Raw genomic sequence first — 25,026 nt, 5'->3', positions numbered from 1 at the left:
CAAACCTTCTGGCCCATGGGGATGGCCAGGGCAGCAGAGGCCATGACCAGGAGAGTCGCTAAGCTCCTCATGGTTGCGTGGTCCTGGATTGACTTTTCGATCAAGGTTTCTTTGAGCACGGGGTATCGGTGAGGCTGAGGCTATATGCTTTCGTCGATGGGAAGGAAGATGGTGAGTTGGACTAGACGGGCGGGATATTCGTGCCCTTTATGCCTTTTGACTTCTTCTACAGACTTCCTATGTTTCTTTCTGTTCGTTCTCGAATTTCATCTTATCGCCGCCCACTGGCCGTTTTGGGGTCTTCCTTGCTTGAGTACAGTGGTTGCCTCGTCGCAGGGTTCACACGGTCTATCAGCACACCAAAGGCGAGGCAAGACAACGACTGCCAGGGACCATACCCGATCAAGAACGATCTACTCTCTTGCGCGAAATTCTTAGCTTAGCACTCCCAGCAGTGTGGGTGGACAGCTGGAGTACTATGCAAGGACCGGGCTATGATCAAACTACTGTCCACGTCATGGAATGACGTGCTTGTAACTAAGATGCAAACATGAAGCACAACCTACTAATTCAATGGAATACAGTGGTGGATTATACTGGGGAACCGCCTACCACATGCATGACATTATGTCGGTTATTCTCGCCCCCGCATTGTCTTGCATTGAAATTGGGTTGTGACGGAATGCTGGGCAGGAAGCAGTTTGCTCCTAGTTAGGTCGGTGTGCGGACCATGAGTGGAGCAGGAAGATGTACCAACTGGAAAGTTCAATGGGACGATTCATACAACAAACCTCCCAGGGAAGCTCGATGTAAGGGGGCCAATTTTCGGTGAGGACGTCCCAAGGACTATCATCCCCTCCGAAGACATGAACCGCACCTGCCTATATTCCTCCCACAATTGTCTTGACTTTGGTTGAATTTTGCTGTCCCCATTTTCATGAAGTGCAGAGTCCCTCATCCACGATGCAGAAGCCCTCCGCACACATGTTTTCAAATCGCCTTTGGGCTTCTGGCACATCATACAAAGCTGTAAAGACTGAGACCGACGATGGAGTACGCGAAGAAGGCCGTCATTGTCCGCACTGCCACTGTCATTCTTTGGGTTCCAGGCAAGCTGGTGCCAGTCGAGTGGCGTTGGTCACCGGCGTTGTATTGATCACCGTGTTCTTGTTCTTATCAGCTGCCGTATCCCTGGATTCATACTCGAGCCCCGTTAACGAGGCGCTGCGACAAACGGTATTCTTTTGTAGGTTGTGCGCGGTTGAGTGTATGATATGGTCCCCACTAATCGGTGATGCAGCGCCTATCCTTCGCGAGAGAGAGATTCCTACCTACACAACCATGATGAATGGGACACTGTTCTCTCCGCCCCACCCCTCAATGGCCCGACAAGAGCCCAGCCCAGAAAACGACGCCGAGTGGCTTCAGTACGTAAATACCACGATCTTCCAGCTCAGCCGTGAGGAAGTGGTCAAGTTGGGCAAGGATCCTGATACCGCTGCGCGCCTGGATCCCGAATACTGGGGCGTGGGCGAGGACGTCTATTATGGCAAGTTTGATATCTCACATGTATGTTAATTTCTGGCTACCTCCATCCGTTCTGCAAGGTCTTACCAGCTGCCCTCACAGGAAATCCACTGCCTCGATCAGTTGCGCCAGGCGACCTTTGCCGGCTATCCTGGGTACCACCCCGATGGCCATCACGGCGGTACGCGTGACAGTCTGGATTGGATCCATCTGGGTCACTGTGTCGACATGCTGCTGCAATTCTTGATGTGCAATGTCGATACGGCCGTGTTGACCATGTCCTACGTCGAAGACCAGGAGGGTCCTTGGCCAGATTTTAATATCAACCGCCAGTGCCGAGACTACAACACGTTGGAGGAGTGGGCTAAGACTCGGGCGATTGATCCCTGGAAGATGGAAAATGCGCCGCGACCACGAGACGCGCATCTGTGGCCTAATCCACTGAAACAGGACAATGTAGATACGGAGTTGGGATTTCCTTTGGGAGACCATCATCAGCAGGAGGGACATCCGGAGCTTGTTCGGAGTGCATAGCCTTTTCGAATGCAACATGTACGTCTGATTGAAATAGTGGGTTGATGCGAGACGACTCAAATTATGAACACTCCACGTCTCTTAAGTCTGGTAGGTGTTTACATTCCTCTCATGGATCGTAGGACGATATTGTACACAGAAAGCAGATCGTCGAGCTTGGACAGGGCCCTTTCACAGCTCGAGAATCCACCGACCCACTCTTGATCTAACTGGTAGTTGCGCACTGCATGAAAGCCACCTAAGATGCAAGGAGGCTGACCCATATCCTCTTGCACAGCTATATCTGTGAGCGTTCGAACATAGTCTATCTATATTTAACCACGGGTATCCTCCCCCATAGGTAGCAGAAAATACTCAATTTCATTTCGTCGTCCACTCCCTACTCCTAACTTACAACGCTCGTCGCCCAAATAGACTCATAATTACTCAATCCTTTTCATATTTCAAAGCCTTGTTACCTACGTGGTTATTTTCGTGAAGAAAATGGAGGGAATTTGTGAAGAACAAGGCACAAAGAAAACACCAAACGATCGAATAGTGCTAAGCATGAAACAGATAAAGAATAACGCAGACCACGTTTGTTCACTTCTTTTACAAACCCGTTTTGTCCAAGATCCGAACCATTGGTAAAGGTCGCTGGGGTTCTTTGTTTCTTTGTTGATGTTCCTGAAGAATGCTCCTGCTCTATGGACTCCTCCATATGGCTCATACAATAAGCCTCCTAACCTGGAACAAAGACTATTTACTTCATTCGGGAAAACTTGAAGTGATTCTAAATATAACACTGATACTAATGTCTAGATTGCGCGGTCAATTACCTTTGAAAGAGATATTTTGGCCTGGGCGAACATATAAGGACTCGAAGGTGGATCTCAATCCATCAGCACAAGACCGGCTATCATCATCGACAACTGTTGAACAACTGCTCCCGGTACTACTGAAATCACTCCATAATTACCCCCATGACACCCACAAAGAAGGGAGCCGCAATCAATCACATCTGGAAAAGACTCAATGGCTCTATCCCAGATGGCGACAAAACAACCATCGTCGCCCAGTTGATGAAGGCCATGGAGGGCGAAAACCTCCTGACAGTGGATATGCGAAAAAAGGGCGCGAGAACCGCCGTAGACTCAACAGTCAAGAAGGTCATCCCGTCAATGCCATCGGTCCTTCGCGCGGTCTACGACAGAAAACAGAAAGCAGTGTTGATTGCGCTGTCCCAGCTCTTCGTTCAACATCGAGTCAAGGGCCCGGAAAGCGGGAAACGGATACGACGGAAAAAGAGCGTGGCAAGGAAATGGTCAAAAACCTTGTCCAAGCCTGGCTCACCGAATTTTCCAAGAAGGCGTGGACGTCCTGCGCTGGTGGTCCCGGACGACGACGAAGATGAAGACAACGAAGCTACTGTTACTGACCCTGCAGAGACGACTATACAGGCTCAAGAGCCTGAGGATCTTTCCGTGACTAGACCTCAACCTTCTTCCGCGCCGGCAGAAGATCAGAAACAAGCAGAGGAAAGAGCGGAGAACGGGGAAAGAGCAGAGAACGAGGAAAGAGCAGAGGATGAGGAAGGAGCACAGGAGCAGAGACCTAACAGGGCTCCTGTGGACGAAGCGTCCAAAACAGCCATAACTATCCGTACTACGCCCATAAAATCTATAAACAACATGTTTAACTGTATGCCCCCTCCGTCATTCATGAAAGACAAAGAGAGAATCAATTGACCAAATTCCAGTGCTCCCGAGTCTCACAACCGCCTACCGAAACCAAACTCTGAAACCCGCCCAGACCACTCACTTCCCGCCGTCTCGTCGTCTCAATGACATGATCCACTACTCCACCAGCGACATCACCAAGCTCCGCGCAGACTGCATCGTCAATGCCGCCAACTCGAGTCTCGCGGGGGGCGGTGGCGTCGACGGTGCCATCCACCGCGCCGCAGGGGATGGCCTCGTGAACGAATGCCGGACATTGCCGGGGAACCCACGCTGTCCCACCGGCGAAGCCCGCATTACCGGTGCCTACAAACTCCCCTGCAAAAAGGTCATCCACACCGTCGCCCCTGACCTGCGCGACGCCAGTGAGGTCCCCACATTTCGCGAAAAGCTGGCCAGCTGCTATCGCAATGCCCTGCAGCTGGCGGTCGACAATAAAATGCGCAGTATCGCCATCCCGGCTCTCGGGACCGGCATCTATCGTATCAAGCATGAGGACTCTGCGAATGTCGCCCTTGGGGAAGTTAGGCGCTTCTTGGACGAGATGGCTGATGACAACGGGTTTCTGCTGGATATCGTGTTCTGTGATGTGAATGCGAATATCACGCGTACATATGAACAGTATTTTCCGTATGTTCCCTGCTTCCTTTCTTTGATTTACAAGCATGACTAACTTGTTCGTCTAGGGAATACTTTCCTCCAGCTCAAGATGAGTAGGAATTCTTTTGGTACTACGCAGTTGAATACATACGTTCAACTGTAGGATAGATCTGTCCTTACCGGCGTTCTGTTGTTTCGGTCTAGTTATTTCTACTTGTTCATCACTAAACCATGTATACTAGCAGTGCTTAATCACTATATGATACTTGCTATCATGGATTTCATGGAACAAGCCTGCCCTGCCCAGTTTTACTTGAAAATCGCCCTCTTCAGTCTCCATAGCCGTCCCAGCCGGAATCTCCTAGAGCCACACGCTCTCGCACCGCTTCCACCCTTAACAAGCCGCAGCGCTCGGGATTCTGCATCTGTGCATCCTCACATCTTCGCATCCGGAGTCGCTTCATGGCGGAAAATCTGGTGGAGCGCGTTGCTCAGATAGTAGTAGATGTCTATCCCTGCCGGGGAAGAAGCATCGGCTGTCGCGATTGGGGTTCCCTAATCTTTATGAAATGATCATCATTGTGTAGAGGGCGGGTCTACCCCCCTCATTAAAGTTATATAGGGCCCCTCACGAGCGAATCTGTATGAGATTGCTAGCTGGAGAATCTACATGAAGTTCTATCACGCAGAGGTGGTTGGTAGACCTTGATTTTATTAGCTACGATGTTATGGGTAACTGAACTAATGCAGGAGGTGTCAATCAACTGTAGAACTTTGGGTCTAGATAAGGCATCTGAGTAGTCACACAATGCCACCCCACTTGGAAAGATAGACAGAGGGGGAAACAATCATTCATTAGTAATTATTGGTGTCTTAAGTCATTTTATTTTCCCTCATCAATCGTCACTAGTATGGACATATGATGTGACTTCACACATGCCATGCAAATTGCCCTAAACACCACACTTGAGGAATAATCTACGCTATATTGTTTCTCGACTAGTAGGAGCGATGAACGATCCGTCATGGCTGGTATATTTGGGAAATAAAAGCCCAGATAGACCAGGCGATGCAGGCACTAAAAGCAAAACCCATAGATCAACGGTCTGTCGACCTAGTGACGGAGCAAATAGTTATGCAATCGATACTTGCACATCACTTAGGGTTAGCCGAGGCAGGTGATGTAGAGGATCGACCCATCAAATTACGCCAAGAGGCTGTATGTACTTAAGTATCGAAGAAAAAATATGCGAATTCAAAAATATATAAATCTAGCTTTTCTATAATTCGTTTGCTTGTCTCCAGGGCCCTCGGAACATAAAAAGCCCTTCACTTCCACTTTGCATTTCGGATCTTGACCACTTGCGTATACCAAGTCGGTATTTTAGCTACAGACATATGTAGCTGAACTTCTCAATTGCTAAAAGGGAGTCTGGTAAACGACTGTTGTGAATATTTCTTCCCAACGGAGTAGACCCTTCGCATTCAATTCCTGGTGGGTTCTGAAAAGGGTCTCCAACTCCCCCGGTTTCTCAGAATTGTTGGCCAAGCGTTCGTTTAATGAAAGCTTTCTCAGGGCTGCTTCAATTGCAGGAGAGACTAAAGCACCAAAGACATCCACTTTAGGATAATCATCGGAGTGGTAGTCGGCCTTCGAAAGACACCGTAAGCCGTTTTCAAGACCCAGCCTGTGAACGATGTCGATTATGCTGACCGAGTCAGCCCTATCTTTATGCTTCTGATGAGGAACTAGACAACCTAACATACTGTGGACTAAGGCCTCTGGATCGCATATTGCGGGATATAGCTTCTTTGATTGCTAAACCTTCTGCAAGACCGGACGTTTCCTTGACTGCCGTCCAGTTGGCGTCTTCCCAGTACAGATAACCTCCAGGCTCTGCGAAGAAACGTTAGTTCGGTGAGCTAGATTGGCCTTGTTGTACTGACTTAAGATCCGCAGCAGGTTCTCCATCGCTATTTTCAAGTCCCCTTCTCGGAGTGCGAATGAGAAAAGCCGTACATGCACTAAGTCGAACCGAGATCGAAACTTTCGTGGAAATGGCTTTAGCACGTCCTGCGTGGTAAATTTTAACTCGAAGTCCTCGGAGCGGGACTCGGATGGAAACTGCGCATCGCTGATATCAAAACCGTGATAGTACCGCCGGCCATTAGGTGATAATTGAGGCGCCTGTGATGCTAAGTTTTGTAGCCAGATACTACCTTCCAGTAAGACGAGGAAGTCAAGACAATTTTCAGAAATGGGTGAGAACATACCCCGTTCCAGTCCCTACATCAGCCACACTGTGGACGCTCTCTAGCGGTATCGATGATGGGAGAAGCCTTTGTCCGAGAATCCGGAAACATAGGTCATGTTGTTGGTTCAGCCTGGAAATAGAATCAGTGTGCATTTTCTTCACATGGCTCGTCATGATCGCTTATATGCCACGCCTGGCATGAAGAACAATCTTTCCTTTCTGTTTCTGTTGCGTCGCAAGGAAGGATATAAGCCGGGTTTTCCAGATTCGTCATTTGATTTCGTGGAATCTGTCTTCTCAAAGACGACGTGTCTGAATGATATCAGAGTTGAGTAGAAAAGGAGGGGAGTCCGGCCATCTACTTTGAGCCCACCGGTCAGTATCAAATCCCGATAATACGACGAGTCGCACAAAAAGGCGCCACGTGAGCATACTGAAAGCGCCATATTCTCCTATGTGCATATTTTCATATGCACATACGACCAATGATTCGAGTTGAGCGCCTAGGAGATCTTGGATCAAGGCGGAGGTGGTGACGAGGGATAGTTCAATCATTTTTACGATTATGTGGATATAATATCCTTACCTCTCAGATGCTAGAATCCATTGTATGACTACGTAGGTGACTAGTTATGTAAGGACACTGCACTAGCTGATGGTTTAGATGGATCTAGCCACTCGATCAATTCTATAAGACCTTTTGACTTGATCAAAGCCGAGACGTATCTCTTCAACGAATATCATAGAAAGTATCTTTGGTCTCTAGATACTGCTGATTTCTAGTCTTCTTTTGGAAAGAAACAAAGGGTATGTATAGTACTCTTTGATAAGCACATAGATTAGGAAGTTATGTAAGAGCACCTGAATAAATCATAGCGGCTACGCCAAAACGTGACCAACGTTTGGTATAGGGCTTAACCTGACTGACATCCCAACAGTATATGAAATATCAAGACCTCCAGATCCTCTTGAATTCTACTCTCATTGTGTGGTTCTCAGCATCACCATAGACACTTATAGCAGATATCAACCTAAAGCACATGCACCTTACAGATACAACGCTGTGTCCTTGCAGTCTACCTCCGCAAGCTCGACTACCATGCAAGGCCTTGGATGTCTTACCCTCTATTACTACTTTGAAACAAGCGTCAAACTCGTACTCCTCTGAACTCGGAAAATGACTTCTCTTTTTTGAGCAATGTATCGCTCTATGTTTATATAGGTATATAGGCTGAAGCTAAATCTACCGTATTGCATTCTTCGCATTCAGCGCCTCCCAGTCAATCTTGGGCCCTGCAAACTTCTTCCGCCGATCCACCACCCACAGGAGGATAATCACCACGAAGATACCCGCTATGACGACAGAGCCGCTATTGGAGTTAGCAGATATACCAAGTCTCATAAAAAGCGAGGGAGGGAGCGCGAGAAGAAAAGAAGTAAAAGCGTACTAGTTCATATTCCCCTTCGTCGGCGGCGACCTCGTCGGAAACAGCATCAACACCCCACTCACGATCAACCACACCAGCGAGAACCAATTAACAGCGTAGCCGCCCCACCAGCCGAGCGAGAACTGCCGATTAGGCAGGCTGGATCGACGACCGACGGCGAGGATGCACTGCGGGACGGTGTAGGTGATGTTGAGGAGGAGGACGGCGGTGTTGACGATGGAGTCCCAGGCCGTGGTGCTTGCTATGTAAACGAGGCCGTAGACGGCGCAGAAGCTGGCGGAGAGGATGGTAGTGCGCATGGGAATGCTGTAGTGTGGGTGGATGCGGGAGAAGTAGGTTGAGAAGGGGAGGCCGTTCTGTGTAGTGGCTTTGCTTAGCATAGGGTTGGTGGGTGAGTAGGGCTGGGGGATGCGCACGTCGCGGGCGAAGGCCCAGGTTATGCGACTGCATGTTATCCATTGGCTGGGGATGCAGGCTGGTTGTGTTAGTTTATCGATCTTTATGTCTCGTTGCTCGGTTGCTTGTTTGTTGTGGAAGAGAAGACATACTGTAGTAAAGAACGGTCATGTACGCCTGCAGCAAAGTTGCCACGGCCTTACTCCCCGTTGCCTGGTAGTAGATCTCCAACGACGGGACAAAAGCACTCTGTACAGCATCCATGTCTTGAACACTGCTCATCATGACAACCATCCACGGGACGGCGGTAGCCACACCCAGCACCATGGCGGCGTTACTAGTTCTGTTAGCAGCGGAGAAACCCGAGGACCCTTTTTGTTCTGATATGAGCGGAGCGGAGTACGTACAAAATAACAGGCATCATCCGACCCGGCTGAGGGATTTCCTCTGAGATATGCGTCACTGCGCCCACGGCTGCGTAGATATATTCGCCGGTGGTGATGCCCATCAGCCATGCTGGGGCGGGAGCCCACCCGCTGATACCCCGGTATTGGGTGATCGTCTGGGGATGGAGCTTGTTGCGAGCCATGACGGGGACGAGGATTACCATGATCATCATACCAAGGAGGGACATGATGCCCGTTGTTTTGGTTAGGTAGTCGACGCGGCGCTGGGGGATTGTGAAGATGGGGAGCACTGCATTATTTATCGGTCAGTGGAACACCGGAGGGGTTTTGTCGAGCCTGCAGTGGACACTTACAGGACAGCCCAATAACGACAAGAAAGCACAGATACACGTGCCACGCCTCGTGGTGGAAATCAGGGTGCCAGAACTTTGCGATTCCAAACGCCGAGACCGCCGTGTATAGCAGTCCCGACGAGGTGCCCGCCCACCATCCGACGATCGTGGTGATCCCCACCGTGTAGGCAGAAAATCGGCGAAGATAGCGCGGTGCGAGAAGGTACGTGAAATGGTACTGGCCCTGCGGTTGTTGGAATGAGAATGATGGTCGTGAACCTGGTGATAGAGAGATAGGTAGTTAGGTAGATGAGGAGAGATATTTACCCCCGATGAAGGCATCGCAGAGCACAGTTCCGCCAATCCCAGCAGCACAATCCACTGCATCGCGGCAGATATGATAACAGCGCCGACTGCCACTTGGGCGCCTCCGAAGGCGAGGAGAGTACCCACTGTGGCGCCGCAGCCCAGCCATGAATTGGTGATACTATTGCCATCAGTGCCTCCCGGGGTCTAATATCGAGACGGACACCAATACCTGTAGGCAAGCCCCAAGGCACCCGTCCATGAGAACGACCGGTCCAACTCGCGACGGTGACCTTGCGCTTGGAGAATGGCATCGTCGAGAGAGGTCTCACCGATCGCTTGGACCTCTGCGGCCGGCAACTTCTCACCCATGATGGCACTATCCCGCCGGTTGAGGTTCTTCTTCCGCATTGCTGTATATATCGTGCTTCTTGTAGTGGTCAGCATCTACAAGGCAAACAAGCCGATTGTGATCAGACTACTTCGCCCCGTACGACATCTCTGGTGTCACCGTCACGGGGAATCATCGGAAACCTGATGCGAGGGGCTGCGCAGGGGGTTGCCTCAAGGGGGTGGATACATCCAGAGACATGATGTTGCTACTGGCTTTCGACAGATCCAAGCATTGTTGAGCAGACGGTTCACATCTAGGGCGGTCATTTCTTGCGGGACGATCGCGATGTCCGACATGCCTCCATCATGACGACAGTGTCCACACCTCAGCTACAATTTGCCACGCGGGTCGTTCAGAGAGATCGGCCGTTAGAAACTCCATTTCATTGCCCAGTATAATACAAGTCCATTAATCCCGGCCCATAAGCCATATTAAGTAGTCCGACCCGTGCAATTTTCCCCCACCATCACGCGAAAGCGCCCAGCACGACCGACACGCACAGCATGGCAAACACGCCCAGTCCGCCCTTGGACACGGGCTGCATAACATGGACCGCAGCGCCCTCGCTGCCGGACTCCTTGGCGGCGCTCTCAGTCTTGGATGCGGATGGCACGGCGGCCGTAGCCGTGGCGTTCATCTTTTCTTTGTTGCAGAAGAACTCGCCGTCTTTGGCGCCCTTGTCGCGGAAGCAGTCGGTCAGGTCGCCAAGGGACTGCTCCTGTGCGAGGCAGTAGATGCCGCAGTCCTTGTCGTACTTGGTGACCTTGGCTGGGCCGCAGCATTTGTCCATGATGTCGGTGTAGTTTCCGGTGTTGGGGACGGCGCAGGCGGCATCTTTGATGGGGATGTCCCAGCGAGTGCTGCCGGTGCAGGTGGAGACGGAAGCCGGGGCGGTGGAAGTGGAGCTCATTGTGATAGTTCTTTTGGTGGTATGTGGAAGAGTGGAAAAGTTTATCGGTGTCGAATTTGGTGGAAGAGATATGTAAGGGTTCAGGAGACGGTGGAGGAAAGAGGATGAAGAAAAACAAAGACAAAGACAGAAAGGAGAGCTGGAAAAGAGCGAAGGAACCCAAGATAAGCCCAAAGCCAGCCTTGCATCAAATGTAGTCTTGTTCTTTCATTTTCAGTCCTTGTCTGAAACAGGATGGGGCCGCAGCGCGACGGAGCCAATCTCAGCCTCCAATGCGGCCCCTTGTCTCACTTGGGATACGGTGATTTGCGGAGGAACGATAAATATGGATAATTATAGCCAGCATGACTCAACATCACCAATGGGAAAAAGAACCATCATACGAGTCAGAGTGTCGTGTCACACGTTGAGTGACAGCCATGAAATTATAATAATAACGCGAGTGGTCAGGGAGCGACCAGCGCAGTCAATCAGAAACCAACTAGCTGCCCTAACCCGAAGCTATCCAGATTAGCACCAGGCCAACAGTTTGTCCATTCTACCGCGTCAGCCCTATAGTGTATGCCCGTCTCCACCCGTATAATAGGTTCCTTCTTTTGAAGTCTTTCATTTCTGCTTTCAACCTCTCTGACAACCGCTATCTAGAGCATGAGATGCCCATAGCCCAGTCAAACTTCCAACGACCAGCACTCAGGGGTTATAATACCGTAGTCCTAATCAGTCTCTGCCAAGCTTCTATTGCATATGTAAGACGTGTTCGATCATCTCAACTGGAACAGCAGAGCGCACGGCCATGTTGTACACCGTCGCTGGGGGTATCTCGTTCCGAACAACTGACCAGGGAAACCCTAATGGATTGCCTGATTGGGTAATATAGTTATGGCCTAGACACCTCAGGCCTAAAAACTTCGATCGCGTCCAGTGGAAGATGTAATAGGGCTGGGTTTGAGATATCACTGACACCATGGTATAAGTCTCCTAGTCCGCTATGGTTCTCTATACCGCCATCTTATCAACTAGCAACGTGGAAGTTACACAGATGTACAGTAAGGCTATCAAAGTCAAGAAGACGATCGAACACTATCCACCCGACTCATGCGCACATGGGCTGCCTTAAAGAGTCGGAACAATTGGAATATCTGACTGAAAGAGTGACACACGTCATGAAGTATGTTTGAGAGACCGGAATCGCTGCAACCACACAGCAGAGCGTCGCTGACGTAGGTGGATAAAAGGATCTAGACATGGGGTCTTCAGGGTCTGATTTGCACTTTGCAGATGAGCTGAACGTGTGTCCTGCAGTGACCCCACTGTGTGCAGCTGGCTGATATGTGGTAGGCAGGGATATGTTTCTTTGTCATGGCCAACTTTATCTCCATTACCTCCACTGGTTATCTCATTATATTGCGTATATAGATATTCAAAAGTGACATCTTACTGGTCAGTGAATGGGGGAAAGTGATAGATTCATCATGAATTATTGAATATAATTGTCCGACAATATGGCCACAAGAGTCATATACCGCCCAAATATGCCAATCATGACCATGTTCTTGAACCCAATCAACTACTCAATCACATCCATCACCCTGGGATCACATAACAACCCACTCAACCACATACGTTGGGCTGGTGGAGGTAAGCTGACAATTCGGCTAGCCTGGCCAACAAACTCTATATATCTCTCCATTAGAATTTCCTGGGTCACTTACACCACTGTCAGTGCAACAAGTGGATATTGAGTGATTGATTCCTCAGCTCAGTCTGGCTGGAGTCGACCATTGTGTCATTCAGCAGGGTTGAAGGGTCATAGCAGAATCCCATTATAACGATAACCAAATGGGGCTATTCGGGATCATTAAACCCAGCCACTAAGGCAGATGGTAGGGTGGCGTGAAATACGGTTCGATTGCAAGATCCACAGCTCTGGATGTGGGTTGGACATCTTCAGCTCAATCGATAAGATTGGAGATTGGTTTTCCTTTTCTGATATCGTCAAGGTGGCCTCTTCGATGATATACTAACACGCGGATGGTTTTCACCTGCTATCAGGTTACCTTTCGTGTCACTGCATGTCTCTGTTTGTTGCCTACCGTGGCTCTATCAATGGGCCGTGGCACGCGGTTATCCATGTACAAAGATAGAGAATACGTCTCAGTAAACGTCACCGATATCAGCTAAAACCTGTTCACATGCAGGTCAGACCTCACCCTATATCAGTGTGGATGAATCCTATTGTCTAACCCTTTTACTTCCATTCCCAATCCAACCCCCCTTCTTCCACATGACTCTTCTTCGCTTCACACACTCCTAAGGGAAAATGGACTACTCCTTCGAAGGCATTCTACGCCGCGTAGATGGCTCATACTACTACGACGAGACCAAGTTCCCCCAGGTGAAAATTCCCGTAGCCCCGGAATCCGAAGTCACCTACCGCCGGAAGCGCTCGCAGATCGACGAATGGTGGGGCGTGACGAATAACATGCCCAAGCTACCTAAGTACATGATCTTTAACGACACGCGCGAAGGGCCGTTGCACACCGAAAATGCCGAGTGCGATCTGCACCGCGCCGTGGCACTACGTCAACGGCGGATACACGGTCTACGAGCCCGTCGAGTGGGTGCCCACCGTGCACCTGATCAACGCGATCCCCAAGAGCGAGCTGAAGCCGACCTTCAAGCGCACGACGACCAAGCTCCAGAGCGAGCGGCTGTACGGCAAGATCTCTGCTGTCATGTCGGCCTCCGCGAGCGCCAGTTACGCGAGCATGAAGGTTGACGCTAGTATCAGGGTAGAAGGTGAGGTGGAGGCCGAGCTGAACACCAAGACCGTCGAGGAAAAAACGGAGGAGGAGACGATTGGGGATAAGCCGATCGTGGAAGTCGTGTTCGGAATGAACATCCGCGTGAAGCCCGCTTACTCGTGGCGGTTTGTCCGCGACGTCTGGCACCGCGGGCACATTGTCTGGAACACCTGGAAGTATGACGGCAGCCGGCACACGGGTCCGTCCTAGAACGAAGTCCACGTCCCTCGGGATGATCTGTCGCGGGTCAGTGAGCTGGTCCATTCGGCGCATGGGCTGGTCGCTCAGGTACTGCCGGTTCTCTCGAGAGATCGCATCACGGGACTCCATGTAGCCCTAAGGGCGCCTGAGTGGCAAGATTTCTACGCGTACGTGTCGGGTCACCAGGGGCCCGAGGTCGCTGGCGAGGAGAAGAGGGTGTGGCTAGCGATGAAGCTAGTGGCTACTCTGCTGGCAGTTGACCAGCAGTTTCTTTTCTATTGTGGGTTGACGTGAGTTAGGCTCCATCGTACTTTTCAAGGTATTGGCGGGCATACTCTCTCGGGCTTGCGATGTACGTAGCACGCGACAAGAAATGACTGTACGTCACTGATCACTACTCCCTCGAGTCAATGAGCACATCTGGCCCGCTCAAGTCCATATAGGTACTACCCCCAGTCAAGTCGTCGCCTATCTAAACCATGAATCTGTAGCCGGGAAACTACAGCACACTCCACGATCTTTGGCCTAGCATCGCGCACTGCAGATATGTAGATCATTTGGTAATCATACACGAGCTTCACTCGGTCCTACACCGAAGGAAGTAAGGGAGCTCTTTTCGGGACCGAATAAAACGACAATTAAACGGACGGCCTTTGTCCCCGCAAAATCCACCTTTCAAGCCAGGGCTAGACTCGGGTCCTAATTTCCGCGGTTCTAGACGGTCCATGCGCAAGGATGCTCGCCGTTCTCGGGTTCGACAAAGTGGCTAGAGATTTTCGTCGCTGGAGACACTGAGTAAGTATATAAAAGATCATACATCTTTCGATTGATGGACCGACGTGAACTCTTCTACCCACCATTTTTGCACAACAAACGATGGATCATCCTATTATCGAGTATTTCACCCATCATGCGATCCACGGCCGTGATCGGTCTCGGACCCCATCACCCCCAGACCTCTCGCCGCGGTCTTCGCCCGATATTCCGACTCCGTTCAACACAGACCTCTTCCCGCTGATGCACCGCGTAACGGCGCTGCACTTCCACTCCAGACAGGAACCGACCATTTCCTCCTCAACGATCTGTGAAGCCGTGGAGCTTTGGTCGCAGCTAGACAGGCTTACTCTGTCCGACGAAGACCTGCCATCGCCCGAATACCAGACCCTCCACCAGCTGCACGTATCCGCGCTCTTCATTTGGCTCCACTGCATCACCCATCCCGACGACATCGCCAACCAGAAAGTCCAAGACATGCTAGCCAACGGGCTAGCACGCATCGCTGACCTCGACTGTTCCTCCCCCGACGCAGCCTCCCTCCTCGTCGTCCCCCTCTTTCTCCACGGCGTGGCCAGCGTGCACAGCCCACATCGCGACGAGATCAACCAACACTTCACCCGACTAGACGACACTATCTCAGACCCGACCCTACAAACCTACCAGACTATCGTCCAGTGGACCTGGACCAGACACGACAGTCAGATCCACCGCAGCTGGGACTGGACAGATTGGGAGGATGCAGACCTGACCTGACGGGGACCAGACTAGACGGGAGATATCGGACACAGTAGCCACCTATGAAAAATCAAACAAGGAAAACTTCATCAGTCCACCCCAATTGTGCGCCTCGCAGATCCATAGCAATCATCCCCTTAGTGAACATACTAGTAACCCAACCGACCATCTATTATAAATGAAATGCCCACCATTGGGATTACTCCACTGCGACTACTGTGCGATATATAGACAAAACCAAACTCTGTCTCACCCCTCCCCCGCCCCATGATGGTGGGGCTCGCGCCAGTCATAACCAGGGATGGAGGGAGGGACATGGGTGATTTAGAGCCTCGCGCAAAGCGCGCTTAACCATAAATCTACAATGCGGATATCTCCACATGTTGCTCGCCTTGCATAGCCGGAGTAGCCCTAGCAATGCGGGTCCTGGACCCACCGGGGAATCCGGGACCTGGAGTCCCCCAAGCCCCATCAGCTAGCTACCTGCGGGCTCTGCTGTCTTGATGCCGGTGTGAGGTGGCGCTGGGTCCCCACTTCACTTGTTTCGGTGTTCGCCACGCTGTGGTGTGTTGAAAGATCGGGGTAGGTTCTGTCGGGTTGGGTCGGGTCTGTTATAGTGATACGTTAGGCGACAAGCATTTACGCAGCGCATAATCCGATTGTCATTTCCTTACTCTGGGATATATCCAATGGATCCTGAGAAAATTCTCACGCTCAAAACAGCCTTAATAGAGACAAAAGAATACTCTCAAATCATTGATTCTACACCATCGCCACCACCTGAATTTCCGAGTTCAGCGACCAATTCACCAGCAATATGATCAAGCGCGTTGATGAGCTTAACTCTAATCTTGTCGATCATCTTATACAGCAAAATGAGAACCTCTCTCAGCAATTACAAGAGCGTTTCCAGCGTAGTATGGATGCAAATCCACTTCTCTTCCAGCACTTCGATCGGCAAACCGCAAGGTATTTAGAGGCAGCTTCTCATGAAGCTACCTTGATCAATGACCCATCAAGATGAAAATGTCATTTTTTAGTTTATTAGTCACCATGTCATCAGGTAGTGTGTATTTAAATACCTAGAGTTGGTGAAAAACTATATTGCTAGTGGGTTGGTGCGCTTAGCACAGCTACAACTTCCTCCATGTATATCAATAGCACCCTATCTCGCACGAATTTCAGGCGTTAAAAGCCATGATAAACTCATCAAAACCAAAGAAGGGTGGCTTCTTGATAGGATACTCGACTTTGGCCTTCGCAGATCAGCACCCCCCGTCCGAAACTGTACCAGAAATCGCCGGTTTATTGCTCCGGGGGCGCGGCGACGACCCCCCGAAGACAGTTGGGGTCAAGTGGGTTGGAAACTCCGTGAAACGGCATCCTATTCTTCAATGTCACTTCTCACGAGGGTGCGATCACCAACGAGCAGCCTGTGAGAATCCGGAGGTGATTCAAAAGTGGTTCGATCTCGTATGTAATATCATCGGCAAAGAGATATCTTCAACTGTGGCGAGACTGGTCTTTTTGGCAATGAGCCTTACCGCGACCGCGAAAGTCATTACGAGGTCCGACTTCAGCGGTAGACTCCCCTTAGGACTTCAACTGCGCGAAAAAAGCCCTGTCATACCTGCTGCCACGTAGCTATGAAGTCTGATCTCAAGTAAACCACGTTATTTGTGGCGGTTGATCAAAGACTCTGTGCCGTCTAAGCCGTAACATGGGCCGGTTCAGCCATTCGATACATCCATGCCCTCCAATCCACAACATGAATCGATCCCACTAGTCATTCCTAGAGTAGAGGTGGATACGGTGTGAGTCACGACAAATCATCCAGGGAAATGAAAGATGTCATGCTCTAGGGGCACTCCAAGATTCGTCGATGTTGGCAACTGAGAGCCAGACGCAACATCAACCGTCCCTGGAGCAAGACTCAACGATGCCTCCGAGCTGAACAAGCCCGGGTTGACAAATTGCCACGCCCACGCGCTGGATGGAGATAGTGAGAATGATGCTGGTGCGAATCCGGCTACATTTGCTGCACGTTGGTTTGTCAGTTATATGAGTGTGGTAGTCAGGAAATGGATGGGCATTATTACCATCGAAATTAAATGCAGTGATGAGCCTCGTCAACGTATCTCGACAGCGCATGACGGTTTCACTGCCCTTGTTCAACCCACGTAGGACCTCCATGGCTGTCTCGAGCAGACCTCGCAATTCAGAGACGGAAATGGTAGATAATTGTCTGGAGTATGCGGGGATTCTTTTGATCAAAAGGACTCCCAAGACCGCGAGGGAGGAGTTGAAAGCTGCGCGGGGTTAGTACTAAATCAAACACAACGTGAGAATCAGAGTATGCATACTATAATAACAGGAAAACCACCAAGCCCCAAGCAGATTCTGATCATTCCTCGAACCAGCCAAGATATTCTTACTGGTTTGTAGGATATCGCCGCACGTGCGGACCAGATCTACCAGCAAAATAGCGCCTGAATCCCGCAGCCATTCCGACTGGTGTTCGCTCGAGGCTGTCATACCCGGCAAATCGAGGAATTGACTGAGGACTGGGCGTAGAATCAGTATTCTCGCACCAAGGAAGCGGAGAGAAAGTAGGACGCGGAGTCTCGTGGTTCCCATCGTCAAAGGCACATCATCCAGCGTCTCCTGGGAGGTTATTATTCGTAAGCAGGATGGGAGATTATCCTGCCACTGGGCTAGTTCCCAGCGCAGTTTGGAGATCTGGTTCAGGCTTTCGCCCATGGGGAGGCGGGTGCGAAGCCCGAGATTTGAGTCATAGAGACGCTCCAGGGCTTCGCCCATGATGTGAGTAATAGATCTATCAAAAAATCAGTCAAATCTGCAGCAATCTACGAGGACAATTTGCTTACATCATGGCATCAAAATAAGCCAGGCTATATACGGTAACAGCACTGGACACATTGCTGAATGGCACATATGCACTAGCCTCGAATCTCACATGGGACAAGGGAATCAAAGGGGGGCGACCGTAAGTCACGCTCAGAAACCTGATCATCATGAGTATACTTCGCCATATACGTAATCATAGACACTTACCGATCATTCATAACACACCAATACCATGATCTCCTGCGCACTTCCCGATCGGTTTGCGATATGCTCTTCGAGTCCATGACATGAAGACCAAGTTGGTATGCCCCTTTCACAGCCAGGCCATGTAACGTCCAGGCAAGCGATGAAGATGTAGTTCCCTCAAGGTACGCCTCCATCAAAAGGAATAATTGCACTAAGCACGTCAGTGTGGGTTGAACGCAAGATGTTAAATGGGTAGGCCATACCCATTTCCAATGAAAGACGCCCTAAGATATCTGATTTCACCAATTCCATCGCCCGCTCAAAATACATACTGGCCCTCGCGGCCCTTTCAATGTTCGGTGAAGTCGCCGTCATGACGTTTGTCGCGAGAGCGAACACGACATTCAGAGTCGCCAGCCAGGATCTCCGCACACTCAGGACCCCGTCGATCTGCAGCTTCCTGTACGTGTCTCGGAATGAGACTTCATAGATACACGGAATCATCAAATTGACGGTGGTGAAAAACAAATGTAACAAGGCGTCTGCTTCCGTTTGAGGGGGAAGCGCGAAGGGTTCCACGCGAACCCTTCCCTGGGACTCAGTTAGACTACTGATACCCGATGGTCTTCTCAGAAATGCATCGAAGCGGTCATCGTTTGATTGGCCAACTTCGGTGGGAACAGCTATGCTTGAGAGAGGTAGATTGTCGACCGCGTTGACCGGATCGCCAACGGCATGAATGAAGCGCAAAAAGGCCACATTAGATGAAGCGCCTTTCGAATCGTTAGACAGGGTCCCATGAAATAAATTACAGTGATGAATATGAACTGTACCAAAATACTCTTCCTCATCAGCCCTATCTTTGAGTGCCACGGCGCCCATACCATCCACTCCATCGTCTTGATCCAACGGCCCTTTCATTCCCGGACTACGTCGGGATTCGTGATTCTCCCGAACTGTGGGAGAGGTGGTTGTATGCGTTTCAAAGCTATCCAATTGCTTGTCTGGCCCAGATAGCCGCAATCTTTTTTCTATTGCCTGTAGTCGCTGCTCGAGCAGACTCTCCTCTTGCCTATGCGGATGAGTTCAGATCTTGTAGACATCCTGAACAGATTGACTCACCGCTCACTACTACCGGGGTTAGTTATTGCTACAGGCTGGCTGTGCGGCTGTTCATATCGGCACTCCGTGTCCATATCTTCGCATGTTGAACACGGTCGTGCGCCATCACACTGCGATGTCGAAGAATCAGCCGTAAACTCCAGATTACATGAATGGCGATCATATAACATACACGAGACTTGCGGACCCGACAGGACCGACATGCCACCGATACTCTCTTACGTTTCCGACCCTGTGTTTTCGTCAACCGGATATGACCGGAATCACCCACCGACGGGGTCGAAGATCGAGGACGCTGGTCTGCCATGGAATGATTGTGAGAAGAACTCTCGTCCGAAGGAAACCTCGGAATAATATGCGGGCGACGCTCGGGAGTTGCACTAGTGAAAGACCCGGGGTCCACTTCTGACCGATTCATCACTGGGTGAGCCGTTTGGTTGCGAAAACTGGGGAATCCCGAATCCTGAGGTGGAAGCGGGGGAACTGTCCCTTTTTATTTGCTCCTGTTGCTTGTTGAGAGTTCACCGTGCGCGCCTACAGATGACCTTGATGCGTGTGTGTTAAGGCATGCCGCGGGGGTATTCCTGAGTACTGCCTATCTTACAAACACACATTGACCTTCACGAATATTGGTCAACTGGATCTGCCCCTGGGTCCTGCCAAGCCTGAGATCATTTTCAATTACGCACTGTAAACCAGTTACAGTGGAAACCTAGATAGTGTACGGAGTACAATTCAATATAACTGAGGTTTGCTCAAGAAAAAGCGTTGTATATGTGTTGTATATGAATCTCTCACGATTCTTTTTAACCTAACAAGCCAAATATGAGCATTCTTAAGCCTTATTAACAAGTTTGTCCATTGTACTGCGTTTTCTGAAAAAAAAAAAAAAAAAAAAAAACATTAAATTACTTGCGTGTGCAGATCAGCAGTGTTAATATTGAGAGTTTCTGGATATACAGAAGGAGGATTCAATCATAATAATCAGCCTGTTTCTACATGCTATGAACAGCACGAGTCTTGTATCCTGGCTTATTTTAGGTAGCTTCCAGGGTGTTATTCAGTGAGTAGGAATGAAATAATGACAAGCAAGAATCAATCCCTCGATTGTTTATGTTAGTTTATTAGTTTTATATACACTTGAATGTATTTCATATCATGCCCACCCATCTCACACTTAATCTGTCGTCAAGCTTAGTCGCACATCAACCTCATCATCCAGTACTATAGTAATCGCCTCCTGTATGTTGAGGTTCTTCTTCATAACTTCTTGGGGGTTGAACCGGCGAACAAACATTGATAGCACAATTTTCTGCTCGATGAGTGATAGACTACACATTATCAGTACCGGTGTTTCGTCAAACAGTAGTATATCTTACGTTTGTCCAACACATTGTCGCGTTCCCCTCGAGAAAGGATGGAAGTAAGCTGACATCTCTCGCTTTTGATCCTCGTCGGCTAACCATCGCGTTGGGGTGTAGGTGGTAGGAGCAGGGAACATGACCTCATCATGGAGGGCATACAACGGTGTAGCACTCACTTCTGTCTGCAAGGGGTCAGTTTGGGACCAGGGAAAATGGAGAGATAAAACTTGCCCCAGCTGGTAGGTAATGTCCTCCAAAACTCCATCCACTAGCAGGGACAGTCCGGGGAGTCGCGTTCGACTGGGACAAGAGATCCGGAGGCCTTCTTTGACACATGCATTGAGGAATGGCAAGGCTTCCAGTTCGGGGACGGTTGGTCGAGAGTCCGGTGTGGGCATGACAGTCCGCACTTCGTCTTGAAGTCTCCGATAGATATCAGGTTGTTGGAGGAGATGGTGAAGAGTGACTGCCAGCGCAGCTGCGGTTGTGTCTGTTCCGGCAACAAACATGACAATGGCTTCAGAGATTAAGTGCTCTTTGGTCAACTCCCGGGACTTTTTCTCGGCGGCTAACACCATGTTCTTGAACATAGTCCAAGTCTCAGTCGTGTGCATCTGTTGGAATCCTGACTCGGATATCTGCGCCAGTTCCAAGAATCCGTTTGGGACGGCACTAAGATTGTAGTAGCTCGCCCATCGGATTAATTCTCGCAGGATGGGGAAGTGTTGGAACTGGTCATATTAACATCTTCCCTCGCTTTCATGGCAGGAGACGACACTTACAAAAGGTACCGAGTGAGTCGCCTTGTCAATGGCTTCGAAAATAGGAGACTTGTAATCTCCCAGCTGTAGCGCACCAGCAGACTTTCCAAAAGCAAACTCGGAGATAGTATCCAGCGTCATGCAACGAAATGCTGGGAAGAGTGGAATTATCTGACCATCCTTTGCACTTTGGATAAAACGATTCATCAGATAATGACCTTTGTCAAATATGGAGCCCTGGTGCTGAATGATATTTGTCCTGGAGAACGCATGGGAGATGAGACTCTTGTCCTTGGCGTGTTGCTGACGGTCCCGGATTGTGAAGAGATTGGGAGCCTGGTCTTCGAAAGAGATTGGGAGCCTGGTCTTCGAAAGCACGATAGAAGTACTGGGACTTTTCGAACTTTGACGTTTGTCCGTAAACGATGCTAGAGGCTTCCGGGTCATTTAATGATATTTCGTTGGGTGAGATCCTCAACATCGGTCCTATTATGTGTCGATGAATACTTGATAGTAGTAGTCTATACCTACTCAGTGGTGGTAAACGTACCATATTTCCGGTGCAATTCAAGTATCTCCACGTGAGGATTCCCTCTCATTTCGAGGTCAAAAATCCACCATCGAGATATTTTAGCCATAAAAGGGCCTGGGATGGCCTTGAGAGGATGGAAGAATACATTATACACACAGGTTCCAACAAACCATGAAACCACCACAATAACCCCAAAGGTAAGATAGACCATGCTTATTGCTCAATAAAAATAATTGTTAACTTCGTATTCTACTGCCCAGACTTTGGCAGGTTGCTCCTCATATAAAACCCTGTGGGCGTTCTCCCAATATATACTAGCCCTAAGCCTCGGAACACCGGGGTTAAGCTACCCAGCACGATCGAAACGAATTGTACATTAGTGAAATGATCACCTATATTTCCAACCTCGGAATGTTTTGAAAGCTCCACTGAATGACGTGTAAGCGGAAAATGGCCCAGTGGATGCTCCGAAAAGACGAAGTCGCCCAAAAGCCTCTCCGGGGATACCGGGGGTATATAAGCCGCATCCCCGCTATTCCGTCGGGGGGGAAGCAGAAGTGTAGATCACGCGAGGTTGTCACCCCCTCACCATATTCGAATCCTGTGATAATTAAATAAAGAGTTATTCTGGTCTGTATCTACAGAGCTAAGCTTGAGTATTCTTTTTGCTACACACGATCTTCTTTCCTCGCCTTGGAGATCACAATCAAAATGTCCGTTCTTTCTCAGAAGCCCCGGAAAGATTTCCCAGATCGTCCGCAATTTTCCGGGTTCATGAAGCCATGCCGAATGGAAAGAGAAGTCCTCAATCTGGAAGTGTATGGCGAGATCCCAGAAGACATTGATGGGACATTCTACCGGGTGATGCCCGATCCCCAATTCTCGCCCTTCATTGAGGATGACCCAGTAAGCGAATTGATGCGAAGCTTGGATCCCAAGATAGCAGGATAGCTGACATGACAACAGTGGTTCAACGGAGATGGCAGTATCAGCGCCTTCAAAATCAAAGACGGCTCGGTCTCCTTCAAGCAGCGTTTTGTCCGAACAGAGAAATTCGTCCGGGAACGAGAGGCTCAAAGGGCATTGCTTGGTATCAACCCTCGCCCTTCACAGGCTCTCATAGAACTGACTAACTCATTTCTTTTTATAGGTAAATACCGCAACAAATTCACCGATGCCGTGGAATTCAAGATCCGCACCACAGCCAACACAAATATTGTCCACTTTAATGGCCAATTGTTGGCTCTGAAGGAAGACGCCCCGCCATATGCGTTGGATCCTCACACCCTCGAGACAAGCGGCCTATATGACTTCGATGGACAGTTGCCCGGTTTGACATTCACCGCACACCCAAAATTCGACCCGCGCACGGGGGAAATGCTCTGCTTCGGATACGAAGCCAAGGGCGATGGAACGCCTGATATATGTTATTACCGCATTGCAGCCGACGGCAAGTTCTTGGAAACCGTGTGGTTGACTGCGCCCGTTGTGGCTATGATCCACGATTTTGCTGTCACGGAGAACTGGGTGAGTGGTGTAGTGATTCTTGTATTCTTAGCAACCCTCTTCTGATATTGTCCTTCTTGTTATTTTAGGTCCTTTTCCCCATCATCCCTCAGGTCTGCGACATTGAGAGAATGAAGCAGGGCGGCGAGCACTGGCAGTGGAGCCCTGAAACTCCATTCTACATTGGAGTCCTTCCACGACGAGGGGCAAAGCCATCCGATCTCAAGGTATGTTCCCCACACCCTATCTTTCTTCCTCCATCATCTAATCATTTGTCACACCCTCTCAGTGGTTCCGCTACCAAAACTCGTTCCCGGGCCACGTAGCCAACGCCTACGAAGACGAATCTGGTAACGTCATACTCGACCTCGGGTTGAGCGAGAAAAACGTCTTCTTCTGGTGGCCGGATGCGCAAGGGAACTCCCCCGAGCCGAGTTCCATCCACTCCCAGCTAACCCGGTTCACCATCGACCCCAGATCTGAGGATCTCGACCTGGTGAATTCAACGGTTCTCCAAGGCGACAACTCGGAGTTCTACCGCATTGACGACCGCTTCGCCACCCAATCGTACAAGCACTGCTTCTTTGACCTAATGAACCCTGCCCTCGGAACTGATTTCCCGGATATCATGCCTCAGCTAGGTGGTGGATACCCGCTGTATAACGCTCTAGCACACTTGAATGTCGAAACTGGAGTGACGGAGATCTACTTCCCCGGAAAGACACATATGGTGCAAGAACCAATTTTCATTCCGCGACGCGGGCCTACTGCTGAGGGCGACGGGTATGTTATGGCTCTGGTGAAGAACTATGTTTCTATGTGCAGTGAGTTGCATTTGCTGGATACCAGGGAGTTCACCAAGGCAAAGGCTGTCATCCTGCTGCCGCTTCGGTTGAGGCAGGGACTGCATGGCAATTGGGTTGAGGGCGACGATCTGTAGGTTGGGCTTAGGGCAGTCTCAGAGATTAGGGCAGATGGGGACAATGGCGAGGTACGTGATTTATGTTGTACGTGATTTGGCACAAATTAGGGCCATAGACGGAACACTTTCTGTTAATTATTTGCTCTGAAACCCAACTGATAATACATGTATACTTCTACTCAACTTTGTAAGACATCACTTCTAGCAACTTTTAGCCCCAATAGCTCTATACAAAGCTACAAACATGCAGGCACACTACATATAGCTGGTATAACTAGCTTAACACTCCTATGCTCGCCAGAGCAACAGGAGTATTCCCTAATAATGGATAGGCTTGTAATAGCCGTGTTAATCATCCGAAAGAGGGGGAATCAAAATCTAGAGATTGAATCTAGCTAGCATTATCTCGGTCTAAGTTTGA

The 25,026-nt window shown here is 49.8% G+C and overlaps 9 protein-coding genes across 9 annotated transcripts; 5 read left to right on the top strand and 4 right to left on the bottom strand.

Annotated features, from left to right (window-relative positions):
• Positions 1-1,341: 1,341 nt before the first annotated feature.
• Positions 1,342-2,061, top strand: P168DRAFT_280583 (oxidase ustYa family protein; the record flags this gene model as incomplete). The annotated part of the gene is made up of 2 exons (XM_024835876.1): positions 1,342-1,569; positions 1,630-2,061. 2 exons carry the CDS (start codon positions 1,342-1,344, stop codon positions 2,059-2,061), a joined length of 660 nt encoding a protein of 219 aa, XP_024694278.1.
• A 1,670-nt stretch (positions 2,062-3,731) lies between these two features.
• On the top strand, positions 3,732-4,633 carry P168DRAFT_303429 (macro domain-containing protein; the record flags this gene model as incomplete). Its single annotated transcript, XM_024838756.1, has 3 exons — positions 3,732-3,741; positions 3,800-4,409; positions 4,466-4,633. 3 exons carry the CDS (start codon positions 3,732-3,734, stop codon positions 4,494-4,496), a joined length of 651 nt encoding a protein of 216 aa, XP_024694277.1. The 3' UTR covers positions 4,497-4,633.
• A 3,244-nt stretch (positions 4,634-7,877) lies between these two features.
• Positions 7,878-9,934, bottom strand: P168DRAFT_317205 (putative choline transport protein; the record flags this gene model as incomplete). The annotated part of the gene is made up of 7 exons (XM_024840084.1): positions 7,878-8,004; positions 8,113-8,557; positions 8,631-8,815; positions 8,886-9,174; positions 9,239-9,461; positions 9,545-9,704; positions 9,756-9,934. The coding sequence occupies 7 exons, from the start codon at positions 9,932-9,934 to the stop codon at positions 7,878-7,880; spliced, it is 1,608 nt and encodes a 535-aa protein (XP_024694276.1).
• Positions 9,935-10,383: 449 nt separating this feature from the next.
• On the bottom strand, positions 10,384-10,827 carry P168DRAFT_317204 (uncharacterized protein; the record flags this gene model as incomplete). The annotated part of the gene is made up of 1 exon (XM_024840083.1): positions 10,384-10,827. One exon carries the CDS (start codon positions 10,825-10,827, stop codon positions 10,384-10,386), a length of 444 nt encoding a protein of 147 aa, XP_024694275.1.
• A 2,320-nt stretch (positions 10,828-13,147) lies between these two features.
• P168DRAFT_317203 (uncharacterized protein) lies at positions 13,148-14,126 on the top strand (the record flags this gene model as incomplete). Its single annotated transcript, XM_024840082.1, has 3 exons — positions 13,148-13,326; positions 13,382-13,807; positions 13,883-14,126. The coding sequence occupies 3 exons, from the start codon at positions 13,148-13,150 to the stop codon at positions 14,124-14,126; spliced, it is 849 nt and encodes a 282-aa protein (XP_024694274.1).
• A 522-nt stretch (positions 14,127-14,648) lies between these two features.
• Positions 14,649-15,510, top strand: P168DRAFT_303426 (uncharacterized protein). The gene has a single exon (XM_024838755.1). It carries the CDS (start codon positions 14,709-14,711, stop codon positions 15,360-15,362), a length of 654 nt encoding a protein of 217 aa, XP_024694273.1. The 5' UTR covers positions 14,649-14,708; the 3' UTR covers positions 15,363-15,510.
• A 1,745-nt stretch (positions 15,511-17,255) lies between these two features.
• On the bottom strand, positions 17,256-19,827 carry P168DRAFT_233338 (putative Zn(II)2Cys6 transcription factor; the record flags this gene model as incomplete). The annotated part of the gene is made up of 8 exons (XM_024833361.1): positions 17,256-17,653; positions 17,708-18,180; positions 18,233-18,370; positions 18,420-18,609; positions 18,662-19,171; positions 19,232-19,470; positions 19,521-19,630; positions 19,693-19,827. The coding sequence occupies 8 exons, from the start codon at positions 19,825-19,827 to the stop codon at positions 17,256-17,258; spliced, it is 2,193 nt and encodes a 730-aa protein (XP_024694272.1).
• Positions 19,828-20,895: 1,068 nt separating this feature from the next.
• Positions 20,896-22,422, bottom strand: P168DRAFT_266373 (cytochrome P450; the record flags this gene model as incomplete). Its single annotated transcript, XM_024834967.1, has 4 exons — positions 22,196-22,422; positions 22,024-22,131; positions 21,667-21,986; positions 20,896-21,615 (listed from the first exon to the last, which is right to left on the bottom strand). The coding sequence occupies exons 1-4, from the start codon at positions 22,386-22,388 to the stop codon at positions 20,896-20,898; spliced, it is 1,341 nt and encodes a 446-aa protein (XP_024694271.1). The 5' UTR covers positions 22,389-22,422.
• A 332-nt stretch (positions 22,423-22,754) lies between these two features.
• P168DRAFT_326012 (carotenoid oxygenase family protein) lies at positions 22,755-24,623 on the top strand (the record flags this gene model as incomplete). Its single annotated transcript, XM_024841074.1, has 5 exons — positions 22,755-23,083; positions 23,144-23,267; positions 23,328-23,704; positions 23,773-23,910; positions 23,973-24,623. The coding sequence occupies exons 1-5, from the start codon at positions 22,889-22,891 to the stop codon at positions 24,621-24,623; spliced, it is 1,485 nt and encodes a 494-aa protein (XP_024694270.1). The 5' UTR covers positions 22,755-22,888.
• Positions 24,624-25,026: the final 403 nt, after the last annotated feature.

This window comes from Aspergillus campestris, assembly GCF_002847485.1.
Source record: "Aspergillus campestris IBT 28561 chromosome Unknown P168scaffold_4, whole genome shotgun sequence".
In the NCBI taxonomy this organism is placed as follows: Eukaryota; Fungi; Ascomycota; class Eurotiomycetes; order Eurotiales; family Aspergillaceae; genus Aspergillus; species Aspergillus campestris.
This window is presented reverse-complemented; position numbering and strand designations above follow the sequence as displayed.

What these genes read in the sequence shown, in the direction of transcription:
- P168DRAFT_303426 (XM_024838755.1), top strand. Translation starts at nt 14,709, where the DNA reads ATGGATCATCCTATTATCGAGTATTTCACCCATCATGCGATCCACGGC.